At 43.9% G+C, this 12,953-nt stretch overlaps 1 protein-coding gene across 1 annotated transcript in view; it reads left to right on the forward strand.

Annotated features, from left to right (window-relative positions):
* DNAH9 (dynein axonemal heavy chain 9) overlaps nt 1-12,953 on the forward strand; it is a 524,795-nt gene that overhangs the window by 302,702 nt on the left and 209,140 nt on the right. The window contains exon 45 of the mRNA XM_025202178.1: nt 8,434-8,557. Within this exon, the coding sequence (XP_025057963.1) occupies nt 8,434-8,557 (124 nt within the window). The remainder of the gene's footprint in view (nt 1-8,433; nt 8,558-12,953) is intronic.

Consider the following 12,953-nt stretch of genomic DNA (forward strand, 5'->3'; position numbering starts at 1 on the left):
TCAGTGCCTCAGTTTACCACTCTGCAGCAACTACTCAACAATTACCACGTGATTAGGGTCACGTGCTGCCAGCCTTCTCCACCAATTTTGTTACCAAATCTGCCCATTACTTTGGAGTGTGCTCATTTATTAGGGATAGTTTCTAGGGTCTTGGTGATTCTGTCAATGTGCTGCTTGTGTTACTATACGGAGCTGTATTTCTCCCTTCTGCAAGCCCTCACCCCCAGTGGAGCTATCTTGCAGGACTCAATCTCAATGGGACTGGGTTCCTCCAGTCACCAAATCAGTCATACACACAAACACACACAAATTAACGTGACACGCCTGACCTGGCCGGGCTGATCAGCATGGACAGGCTGACACCCTCATATGCCAAGAATCAGTTCATAAGAGCAACAATAAAATGCAGTCAGACACAAGCACACAGGTAAACAGAATCCCTCTGAATCCGGCTGGGTGTCCAGCTGACACCCTCATGGGCCAGCATTCAGTTCATAAGGGCACGTCTGAGTCAAACTGGGTCAATCAGCCTGTACAAGCTGATCCCCTTATGTGTTTCAAACTCAGCACGTCCCAATCTTTGGCCTCTTGATGAGCAGACCCCACAATAATTTGGGCTTCACAGGGATCTTTAGCATAGGTAAAAGAAGCGTTGCTGCAGAGCACGGGAGGAAAGAGAAGCAGAGAAGGAAAAATATACCCAATTACTACCAGTTTGACTATAAAAGTTATTTATTGCTAAGCATATGAAATATATAATAGTACTAGTAGTAATAGACATGCAAAAGAAAAACAAACACCAACAATGACAATACTACCCTGGTTTCACTAAGTATTTGGGGAAACTTAGCTCAAGCTTAACTGATACAGTTCAGGTTCAGAAGTTTATGCCTAGAAAGAAGACAGAGAACGCTGGGATCTCACCTAGTCCACGGTACTCAGGCTGCAAAGCTGACAGGCACAGTCTGTAGCACAGTCCTTGAAGGGAGAGATGATCTGTTCTTCCAGCGTCCCAAGAACGACAGGGGATGGTGTCAGCACAGGGGTTTTCTTCTTCTCCTTCTTTCCTCCTGCTTCTACTTCTTTTCCTTCCTTTTCCTCTTCCTCTTCTCCCTCTAGCAGCACACACACTTACAGATTTTTATACCCTCAGTTTAGCTGCTTCGAAGCACCCTCAGTAGTGTAAATCATTGTCTTTTCTATTGACAAGGGGTTATCTGGTTTGGACCATCTCAGGAAACTGATTGATAATCAGGAAACACTTAAGATTAGGGAGTAACCCAAATACTTGGGAGCCAGCTTGAGATTCCTATGGGTGGCAGATATACTGATGGGATATCTCATGGTTTCTTCAGGAACAATAGATAGCTTGCAGCATCAGGATTTTGGATTTTTACTTGTTGTGCACAAGCCTCAGCTTAGCATGACTTTTCCAGATCTTACTATAGTCTTTTAACAGACTTAAAGCAATTATTGGGGTGCTCATAACCTTTTGTGGAGAGGACTCCCACCAGTCGTCTCGGGAAAGATATGACAACACCTGGGATTAGGGCTCCAGCAGGCTGGATGCTGTGATGAACCCTTAACCATTGTTCAAATGTTGCCCATACCCCCTCTGACTCGGTCTCTTGCCTCAGCATTCCCTAACCCGGCAACCGAGTTTTAGTCAATCAAGTTTAAATAGGCCTCCCATAGTGGGACCGGGGAATGTACGGCCCGAGATGCCTATTAAACTTAGAGCTCTGTGTGTGTGTGTGTGTGTCTGGGGGGAAAAAGTCCTTAGTAACTCCAGATTAGAACTGGTCTGATAAATGCTGAGCTGGGTGTGTGTGAACATGGGTTGATTAACATTGGAAGCACAGATTCCCCATCATGCAGCGCTCTCCTGCTTCTCTGGTCCCAGAATTCACTGCAGCCTCTGCTTCAGGCTTTCTGTTTTCCATCTCTCATGTAAATGAGACCTAGGGCAGTTGATTCACTCGTCACCCTTATCTGGTGAGGGTCTTAGGTGCGTCTCTCACTGCATCTTAATCAGTTTCGTTTAGGTAGAGGAGGGGAGGGGGGTGAGTCCTTTGTGAGTCAGACAGACTGCATCCTGTACCAGGGTTCCCCAAGAATACAGAGCTGAGACGTAACAAGTGGAAGCATTTCTTCAAAAGCACATAAATGCTCATGCCAGTTTTCTTCACATTCAGCCCTGATGAAGCACAAGAGAGCATTGACTAGTTCAAATAGTTCATCCAGTACTTGAATATACCTTGATGGGAGTGTTCTTCCATAAATTCTTGAAGTAGAATGACAGTCTTTTGCAGATCCACTAATAGGTCTCTCACTGTATTCCTTCCTGCTTCATGGTCATTGTTTCTGAATGCAACAACTATGTTTGGAAAGGTGGTCAGCAACATCATAATCTAATTCAGGGGTGGGCAATAATACCTAGCTCTTATATAGTGCTTTTCATTGGTATATTTCAAAGCAGTTTTCAGTAGAGGTTAGTACTGTTATCCCTAAACTGGTTGTTGCCTTCCTCATTGGGTAAGTAATCTGTTCTGTCCATAAAAGGTATATTTGGATTTTAGTATTTATAAAATGTTTTTCAAAACAGGTCATTCTTTCAGTTTCTGCAAAGGCATAATATAATGTGATGGTTCTTTCACTCTGCACCCATTGTAGGAGAATTTATGACATATAAGTTGATTAGTTTTTCAGGTATAAAAGAGCAAAATGGCAACAGATCATTCAGTCTTCCACTGCCTATTAATGCACAAATATTTATGGTGAATATCATAATAGCAGGCAAACATTTACTTCCTGAAGCACTAAAATTATTTAGAAGCAAGTTTGAGTGTATTACCTTCAGTTTCCATAGCATCATTCTGACACAAATTAATAGAAAAGCCAATTCCAATTCTACAAAATAGAGGTGTTTCTATAGCTGAAGTGGAAACAGTTTTCTCTTCTTGACTTAGAAGGTGACCGTTCTATCAATGAGGGAAGATATATGTTGTAATCATTAAGGCCCAATTGTTGCAAACTATTTTATCATCCCATAAAAGTTTGAAAAATAAATCCCTTATTTACATCAGGATGAAACAAAGATCTTTGAATGAAAGGAAGGCCAGTGCATTCATTTCCTGTTAGGACACTGACATTCACATTCTTGTTCAAACCCAGACTGAGCAAAACTTTACCTTCTGTTGTTCATTTTCAGTAGAAATGCTTTATTTCTTTGGCTGTTGGTTATTTTGGGGTGAATACATCTCTACCTTGCTATTCCTAGACCAAAGAAAAGTTTCTTGTCAAAATTGCTATGCACATTTCTGAAAAAATGGATTCAATGGATTGTCATTTTACAGCTAAAATAAATCTTTATTTATTTATTAATTAGATTTTTCTCCCACCCTATGCAAAAGACTCAGAATGGCTTGACTGCCTTTAAATGGAATCCCAATGAAAACAATGCAGAAGCAGGCAAAAATAATTGTTAAGAATAAAGTATGTCAAACCATTTGGGTTTCCCTCTTTAATGGAGTGACTAGTCTGGTAGAGGAGGGGAATGTGGTAGAAATAATATCCTTGGATTTGAGTAGGTACTATCAGACATGACATTCCATTAAAAACAAAACAGAGGGAATAGGGGCTGATAGAAGTACTCTTAGGCAGATACCTTGAATGGCCCTGAGCAGTGAGTAAACTAGAAAGGGCATGTTCTGGGTAGTACTGTGTACATGAAAGTAGTTGGAGTTCTTTGAAGATATTAACAAGCACATAGACAAGGAGGTTCCAGTCAATATAATATACTTAGATTTTCAAAAAAACTTTTTAACAAGGTCCATCACCAGAGGCTCTTAAAAATTGAGTTATGAATAGGAAATAACCACGCAGCTGGGAGCTTGCTGCTAGGTGCGCCACCACTGGGACTTGCCCTTCCCCTCTGCAGCTCTTTCCTAGTCCCCTGCCTCTGATCAGGGAGCCAGGACCTGGATTTCCATGCTGCTGGGGCAGGGAGACATTGTCCCAACCCTGGCAGCAGTCAGCCCCCAGGGGCCAGGGAACAATGTTCCAGTCCCTGCCAGGAGACAACTATCTCCTGGCCCCGTGCTCCTTGCAAGCCCTTACACTAGCACCCAGGGGGATTCTAGAGTTCCTCCTGCCGGCTGCAGGGGGCTGATGCAGGACCAGCTGAGGCCGGAACAGATTGCTGCCATAAGCAGCAAATCTGCTCCTTGGACCTTTATGTGTAGATGCCTGCCTGGGAGCGTTTACTCATGAGTGGTTTACTCAGGAGTAAACTCTCCTAGATCAAATACATGTGCAGACAAACCCATTGCAAGTAAGGGCCCAGGCTAGAACCTAGTCATCAGGCATTTCACTGAGCCAAACCCACCCTGCCTTGCTTTCTCCTGACCCCAGATGTCTCCTTTTCTTGACTGTCAAGAGGGTCTGCTTCAAAAGGAGGTCTGGCAACAAGTTTAGATGATGTTTGACCTGTGTCATGGTACTTATTGCATTGTATAGAAGTCAGAAAGCCACAGGTACAAACCTTTTTTTCTAGGTGAGGGATACTCAGAACTTGGGTCTCCCAATTTTTATATGAATATGCTAACTATTCAGCTATTGGGCTAACATATGAGAGCACTCTTAGAATCATACAAAGTTACAGTTGGAAGGAACCTCAGGACGTCATCTAGTCTAACCCCTTCTCAAAGCAGAACCATCCTCAGTTAGATTATTCTAGCCAAAGCTTTGTCTAGCCAGCTTTTGAAAGCCTCCAAGGGTAGAGCTTCTACCACCTCTCTGGGTAACCTGTTCCATAACATACTCTCCTAGTGAGAAAATTCTTCCTAATGTCTAACCTAAATGTCCCTTGCTGCAACTTGAGACTTACTCCTTGTTCTGTTATGTGCCTCCACTGAGAATAGTTTAGCTCCATCCTTTTTCGAACCCTGCTTCAGGTAGTTGAAGGCTGCTATTAAGTCACTTTTCAGTCTCCTCTTCTCTAGATTAAATAAGCCCAGTTCCCTCAGCCTCTCCTCAGAAGTCATGTCCCCCAACTCCCTCACCCTTTTTGCCATCCTCCACTGGACTCTCTTCAATTTGTTCACATCCTTTCAGTTTTGGGTCACGCACTACAGAACACAGTACTCCAGATGTGGCTTCAGCAGAACTGAGTAGAGGGAAATAATCATTTCCCTTGACTGACTGGCAACACACCTATCAATGCAGCCAAGTATGTTGTTAGCCTTCTTGGCAACAAGGGCACACTGCTGGATCCTATTCAGCTTATTTTCCACTAACCCCAGGTCCTTTTCTGCAGAGCTATTGCCCAGCCAGGCAGCCCCCAGCTTGTCCTGGTGCATGGGATTGTTCCATCCTATGTGTAGGACTTTGTACTTGTCTTTGTTGAACCTCATGAGATTCCTTTTGGTCCAATCCTCCAATTTGTCTAGGTGACTCTGAATCCTAGCCCTACCCTCCAGCAGATTTATTACTCCACCCAGCTTGGTGTCATCTGCAAACTTGCTGAGGGTGCATTCTATGCCATCTTCTAGGTCATTGATAAAGACATTGAACAAAACCAGCCCAGGACCAAATCGTGGGGCACTCCGCTTGATACCAGCTGCCAAGCAGACATTGAGCCATTGATTACTACTCTCTGAGCCCAATGTTTCAGCCAGTTTTCTACCTACCTTACAGTCCATTCATCCAGCCCATACTTCCTTAACTTGCCTGCGAGAACGTTGTAGGAGATGGTATCAAAAGCCTTGCTAAACTGAAGGTAAACCACATCCACTGGTCACTGTACATCCACAGAGCTAGTCACCTCATCATAGAAGGCAATCAGTTTGGTCATGCATGCCTTGCCCCTGGTGAATTCATGCTGACTGTTCCTAATCAAATTTTTCTCCTCCAAGTGCTTAGAAATGGATTCCTTGAGCATCTGCTCCATGATTTTTCCATGGACTGAGGTCAGACTGACTGGTCTGTAGTATCCTGTATCCTCCTTTTCCACTTTTTAGAATATGGTCACTGTGTTTGCCCTTTTACAGTCATCTGGGACCTCTCCTAATCACCATGAGTTTTCAAAGAGAATGGCCAATGGCTCTGCAATCACATGAGCCAGCACCCTCAGGTGCATTCGATCCAGTCCCATGGATTTATACACGTCCAGATTTTCTAAGTTGTCCCTAACCTGTTCTTTCACCACTGAGGGCTGCTCACCTCCTCCCCAAACTGTGCTGCCAGGTGCAGTAGTCTGGGAGCTGATGTTGCCTGTGAAGACTGTGGCAAAGAAGGCATTGAGCACGTCAGCCTTTTCTGCATCCTCTGTCACAAGGTTACCTCCCCGATTCAGTAAGGGACCCCGCACTGTCTCTAATCCTCCTCTTGCTTTCCCTGATCCTCTTGTCCTCCTGCATCTAATACTCACTAATTGTGGGTTTTGGGTTAACTCTTTTTATGGGGCCAAGAATGCCAATATACATCCATAGGGTATGTATATACATGGTTTTGTATGCACCTATTCTGTGTATAGCGTATTGCACATGTTCATTATGCACACACTGTTAAGTGCCCTCATTGCCAGGAAACCGAATCACTACCTTGGCATAAGTGCCAGCAGTGTCACTTAGATTGCTAAAAACTGCCACTTAGATGATCAAAGAGAAAAAGAACTTTAGCCCTTCCAGTTGCAGCATCCCTAGTGCCACTCAGAGCCCTGAGGTTTGCACTGGAATCTCTGAGTTAGCTGAAAAACAGGTAAAAATCATATGTAAGCAGAGTTTCTTAGTTATTAAGTACAGGGCCATGTTCCTTGTTTATTCTTGTAAATCTGTGTGACCTCATGACATGTCCTACTTTGATATTTTTCTAGTGTTGCATAGTCATAAATGACATGGTATGAGGTACAAAACTACAGATGTTGAAGAAAAAGTCTCAACACACCTGCTACTGGATAAGCATTAAAAATAACCTGAAGGTTGTTTCAAGACTTTTTGTAGGAGAAATATTCACAGCATCTCTGTTTCTGCAGAGCCTAGTGTAACAGAACTGCGTCCCCCCAGGATACATCACTGTGCTGGTCACAAAACCCTTTCTGATATTCAGAGCTACTGCATTGATTTATATCCTTAAGCTCAAGCCTTTGTCAGCTGAACTGCACAATTTACTTTCCATTATCAGTGAAACATGCAATAAAAAATGAGTAAAACAATAAAAATACGTCCAAAATAACAGAGGGAGCTTTTGGTTCAGGAAGCTCAAGCTTTGCAAATACGAGCAAACTGCATATCTTTCTAGGGCCATCTAAGCTGAGTCTGTTCAGAAGCTTCAGTCCTGTTTTATCTTTAGGAAGCAACTGTTTTTTGTTGCAGTTCCCATTTTGCTGTAATTTCATTGCAAACCTGTCCCTCTGCAGTGCCAAATATATTTCAATAGAGGAGATCACGTGACTATGATAGAAATTGAGCCATCTTGGAGAGAGAGAGAGAGATGTGCTATAGAATCTGTTTGGATATGCACTGTTGCTACTAGAAAGGGATGAAGGAAGGAAGACAGCACAAATTAACAATCCTGTCTGGGAAGAAATAGTATTAATTGTTCACAGCATAGGAAAAGAAATGAGATAGTGAAGATCATCTTTTATAATATTTATTAGTTTCACTCCTCTGCAGGCTATTCTAAACTACCAAGGTGTGGTCTGCTGGGACCATGCCAACCTCAGTGCTCTTACCTTAGAAATTATTTGTTTTATTGGGATGCATTTATTGGAGAAACAAGGAAGAACTAAGGAATAAGGATGGAAAGGAATGGGCTGTCCATGTATTTAAATCATCTTTCTAGTACCACTCACTTTATTCACACCACATATATGGCCCACCATGTTCCATGATTTGCCCAAAACCCAGACTTTACTTACTCTAGCAGCAGCCACTGCTTGAATTTCACTGTAAAAAGAGTCTCCACAGTCTAGTACTATCTACACTTCAGGCTAATCTGGAATTTTAGCATCTATTTCAGCTGAGAAAGCATCAGTGCTTCATCTTCAACAATATTCAAAAAAGACTTTAAATAGACCATTTCATGAATAAAATAATTCAGAACATGATGACATACTTTGTGTCTCAGCACCTTGGGGAAGGGTCTGTCTTTTGCACAGCACTGAGCACATTGTCAAGGTTTACTACAACAGCAATGCTTTTTTAACAGTGTCCTTGAAAATGTCCAGCTATGAAGGTGTAGATGATGCAAGGAACAAACTTCATGATAATTTATCGTTATTGATTTTTTTAAAATTTATTTTTATTTAATGGAAAGATTTTTCAGGGACTAACCTCCCTCTTGAAATGTTCCAATTGAGAAAACAATATGTAATTGAGACATTGAAGCAAATAACAACAAACCGCTTAGTCTGTTTTTAATTTCAATCTACAGGCAGACTTGGCAAGTCAGTACCTTAAAGCCGGAGTGAAGAATATTGGCACTGTATTCCTTATGACTGATGCACAAGTGGCTGATGAAAGGTTCTTAGTGCTGGTGAATGACTTGTTAGCTTCAGGTATGTGTCTCATTGACTATTTCTGATTTCCTTTCCCATGTAAATTTGTACACTGTAATGTCTGCAGCCTTTACAAGGAATTCTAACATTTGTTAAAAGGAATAAAATAAGGTACAAAAAATATTTGGACATCCTTTGAGCAGGTGGGGTTAGGTATTGAGGTATTGCTTGGGGTATCATTTAGATAATTGTTTGTCATTTGCTATTCCATTTTAATATTAATATATTTTTATTATTTATTTTGTTTTTTATTGGATGCTGCCCTGAGCCTTATTTGGGGACAGTGGCATATAAATCAAAGAAATAAATAGTTATGTCAGCTAAACCATGAGAATAGAAGTAGTGCTGATATCTGTTTACCAGGCACAGGCTCTATCATCTAATACAGAGGTGACCAACCTGTGGCATGTGTGTCACAAGCAGTCTCTATACGTGGCATTCAGCTAAGCAGGGAAGGGACAGACAGCACAATAGCAGGTAGAGCGGGGAGCATATAAAGCAGAGCAGCACATTTGACAGGGAACATGGGGCAGGAAGCAAAAAGCACAGCAGTAGATCGGGCAGATAAAGGGGATCAGTGGCACTTGAGAAAGGTGTGCGACTAATTTGTGGCATGACTGCCCAAAAGATTGGTCCCTACTCATCTAACATATTTTTGTTGTCTCAAAAGTATAATACCCAGTCAATTAATTTTCTCTAAATGTGCATGGCATTTTTAAATTTTGCTTATAACTTTTAAATTACAGTACTGTGGCAATATGTCAGCAGATTGAGCCAAAGGATGGAGATAGACATTATATTTGAAGTGTTTCAAATTTCAGTGAATGCTCTCCTATCTGCTTTGCCTCCACTCTCCCAAAGCATCTCCTGCTGGAACCCACAGATAAGACTTGGACAAGTAGCTAGGGATTCAGGTTGGGGGAGAGGGGGTGGGGTCACAGGGCCTCCAGTCTTTTGGCTCTGGTGGAGGCAGTGGAGGTCGACTAGACAGGAAAGCAGTGGGGCAGTGGAGGAAGACTAGACAGAAGAGTGCTCATTGATACAGTGCCCAACTCATTGTAGGGGGAGAGGTGAGAGGAAAGTGAACTACTCTGGGATTCTGGAGGGTCCAGGGGGCCCTGTCATACTTCACTGAGCATGCAGACATAAGAGGAAGTGCTTTATTTTCTAAATCAGGGATGGGCAAAATACGTCCCATGGGCCAGATTTGGCCCACCAATTAATTGGATCCACCCTGCAGGTATATGCCCACCAATTGATTATATTTGGCCCACAAATTCCCCATGAAGCTGAGCCCTGCCCATTCCCACCTGGGCAGCCCACACCACTGGGTTCCCTCCCATGCCTGGTTCTTCCCAGTGGAGCTGCTTCTGGTGTGGCTGCAGCTACCCGGGTACTGTTCAGCTCCCCCAACCTCCAGCAGCTCCTCCTCCTTTTCCTCCTGCCCCTGCTGTGCTGCTCCAGACAACAGGTAGCATGGGGTAGGGTGGCAGCTGTGGGGACACGCATTGAGCACTACATGCCCAGACAGGTGATGGAGAAGCTGCAGCCAGGCAACTCCTGCCCCAGCGCGTGGGGCCCCAGCTTCTGGCTGTCTTCCACCCACTCTGCCTGCCCAGCATGATGAGCAGCCACCTGGGGGTGGCCAAGTGGAAGGAAGGTGGCCAGGAGCTGAAGTTCTACATGCTGGCGCAGGAGTCACCTGGCTGCATCTTTCCCACCTCGCCTGGCTGGGCATGTGGTGCCCAGCGTGTGTCCCCACAGCCACCGCTGCTTCCCAGCACTACCTGCTACCCAGAGTGGTGCAGGAAGAGGAGGAGGAGCCACTGGAGGTGGGAGGAGCCAAGCAGTACCTGAGTGGCTTCAGCTACACCTGAAGCAGCCCTGCCAGGAAGCTGTGCATGCTGGTTAGAACTGGGTATGGGCAGAAATGCGGCAAGGACTGCTCTGGGTAGGAGCAGACAGGTGTCAGCCAAATGCGGAGCACTGTGGGTACAGCCGTGGGCTGTTTTTTTCAGGGGGGGACTTCACCTGCACCTGCACCACCCAAGTGAGCTGTGCTGCATCCTCCCTACACACACCCCCACAGACAAACACCCCCACACACACTCCCCACACACCCACCTCTATGCACCCATCCCCTCATACACCTCTCAGCCCACCCTTCCCACACACACTCCCCCACATCGTACTCACATGATATGCAAGAGTAAGACTTTATTTTGAGCTATTATGCAATTCTCTCTATATACACTACTCAAAAGAACATAAATCAGACAACATTTTTTTTATTTAATAAAATTAAAATATGCTATAATAGATGTTTGGTTTTTAGTTTATGATTTGTTTTTTATCTATAATTTGAAATTATATTTTCTAAAATATTTTGTGCGTGGCCCTTGACAGCTCACCAAAACTTGTAACATGCCCCTGTAGCTGAAATAATTTCCCACCCCTGTTCTAAATACTACCAGTTTCTCTTGTGGGTTCCTTTTGGAGTGTTTCAAAGGGTGTAAATGTCTGTACAGCTTGCCTTTTGAAGAGCTTCAGAAGTACCTGAAGCACTTCAAATGTTATATCTGCCCACGCCAAAAGGAGATGTTTCCATGAAGGAATTATGTTCTTGCAATAAGAATAAATTTCATGGTGTAACAAAGCTTCACTTGGTTTGTGAATTCAGTTGCACTGTTTCCCAGAGCTGGGTAAACAATGTATTATAATGAATAGATCATCTGTCCGAATATCAGATTCATTCCAATCCTGTTTCTTTCCTATATTTTTTTTAATCATATTTGTATGGCTCAGGGCTCTTTGTCTTTTGGGGGAGGGAAGGGGGAAGGGGGTTTCAAATGATTGGAAAATAGCTGTTCTATTTGTGAAGGTCCCTATTTTCATGCCGATTACACTATTTGCATGTGAATTTAGATATTTTTATTTGCAAAGCATCTGACGCTGTGTGTGTGTGTGTGTGTAAGCAAACAAATCAGACTTGCTGCCTTGCTTCAGGTCTCTGGCTCTGAACTTCTCCTCAGCACCACAGACCACAGCCTGTCACCTATCCTGTCCCTTTGCATTCTTCTCCTGGAGCTCTTAACCCTGTCTGTGGCTGTACCCTCATTTACTAGTCAAGAGTTGGAGATGGCTCTCAGCCTTCCAGCTAGGCAGACTTTTAACTGCTGACTACTCACAGATGTGTTTCAGCCTCCAAAAGGCTGAGCACCTCTGTACAATGTTGTAAAGTTAGCTTAGTAGAGAACAGAAACAATAGCATGTGGCATATGTGACACAGTACATCATATGCAGTGGTGATGAATGATTGATGACACAGAAGAAACAAAGAGTTTATGACCAATCCACAGGCTGCACTGGGCTGACGCAAAGTATTCAGACAATTCAGCATAGAAGATGAATCCTGAGGCCAGAGCATGTTAAGATGTGATTCATGGGCAGAAAAAAAGGATTTAAACTACTAAGTAACTTTGTTGCCCTGTGGGTTCAGGCCAACTCTCAGGATCTCAATATTGCACTGTTAGACAGGAGAGTGTGACACAATTGCACATATACAAACACACAAATCAATTAGGTGCATACACATGCACACTACCAGCTCAGGCACATACACATCCAAACTAGCCTAGGCACATGCATACCTATCACCAATTCAAGCACATATACTATACACCCCAGAAGTTAGACACAGATCACTAATTCGTATATCCTGCACACAGTGCCATACACACACACACACACAACCCACTTACACATACACACAGGTGAGTTCCTAAGTTGGGTGTTTTTATGTGTGTGTGTGTGTGTGTATGTATGTATATACCTGCTTGGTGTACTTGGGGTACCTGGGGTAAGGTTAAGGTAAGAAAGTAGGAGTGTAGGGAGTGACAGTTCCTGGGAGTGAAAGTCACCGGGACCAGGATTAGAACCGGTAGACTAGAGGGGCCTGGGCTGAAGAACTGAGGCTCGGGGGTAACTTTTAGCGTGCAGGACAGGGGAGTGATGCTGGCACAGAGGCTGGGACTGGAGCCAGAACTATGGGGGAGCTGAAAAGATAGATGGGGAGAGGGAAAATGGGACTAAGGGAAAGTGTGGGTGTTAAAGAGGGGCACTGGGTGTGGGGAGCCAAAGGATGGGTCTGGGGCAGCTAGAGAAGCTGCAGGGAGCAGCAGTAGGTGCTGGGAGCTGGAGAAAACTGCATGACAGCCACGAGGAGCTGGGAAGCTACAGGGGGCGGGGGGAGGACTACAGAAGGTGTGGGGGAAGCCTGAAAACAGAGAGACGGACAGCAGAAAATCACAGAAAAAGCAGCAGGAGAGACTGAAAGGTGGCAGGGACAGTGAGAAAGCAGAGAAAGGCAGCAGAAAGTCACAGTGAAAAGGCAGCA

This window comes from Alligator sinensis, unplaced genomic scaffold (assembly GCF_000455745.1).
Source record: "Alligator sinensis unplaced genomic scaffold, ASM45574v1 scaffold77_2, whole genome shotgun sequence".
Taxonomy (NCBI): domain Eukaryota; kingdom Metazoa; phylum Chordata; order Crocodylia; family Alligatoridae; genus Alligator; species Alligator sinensis.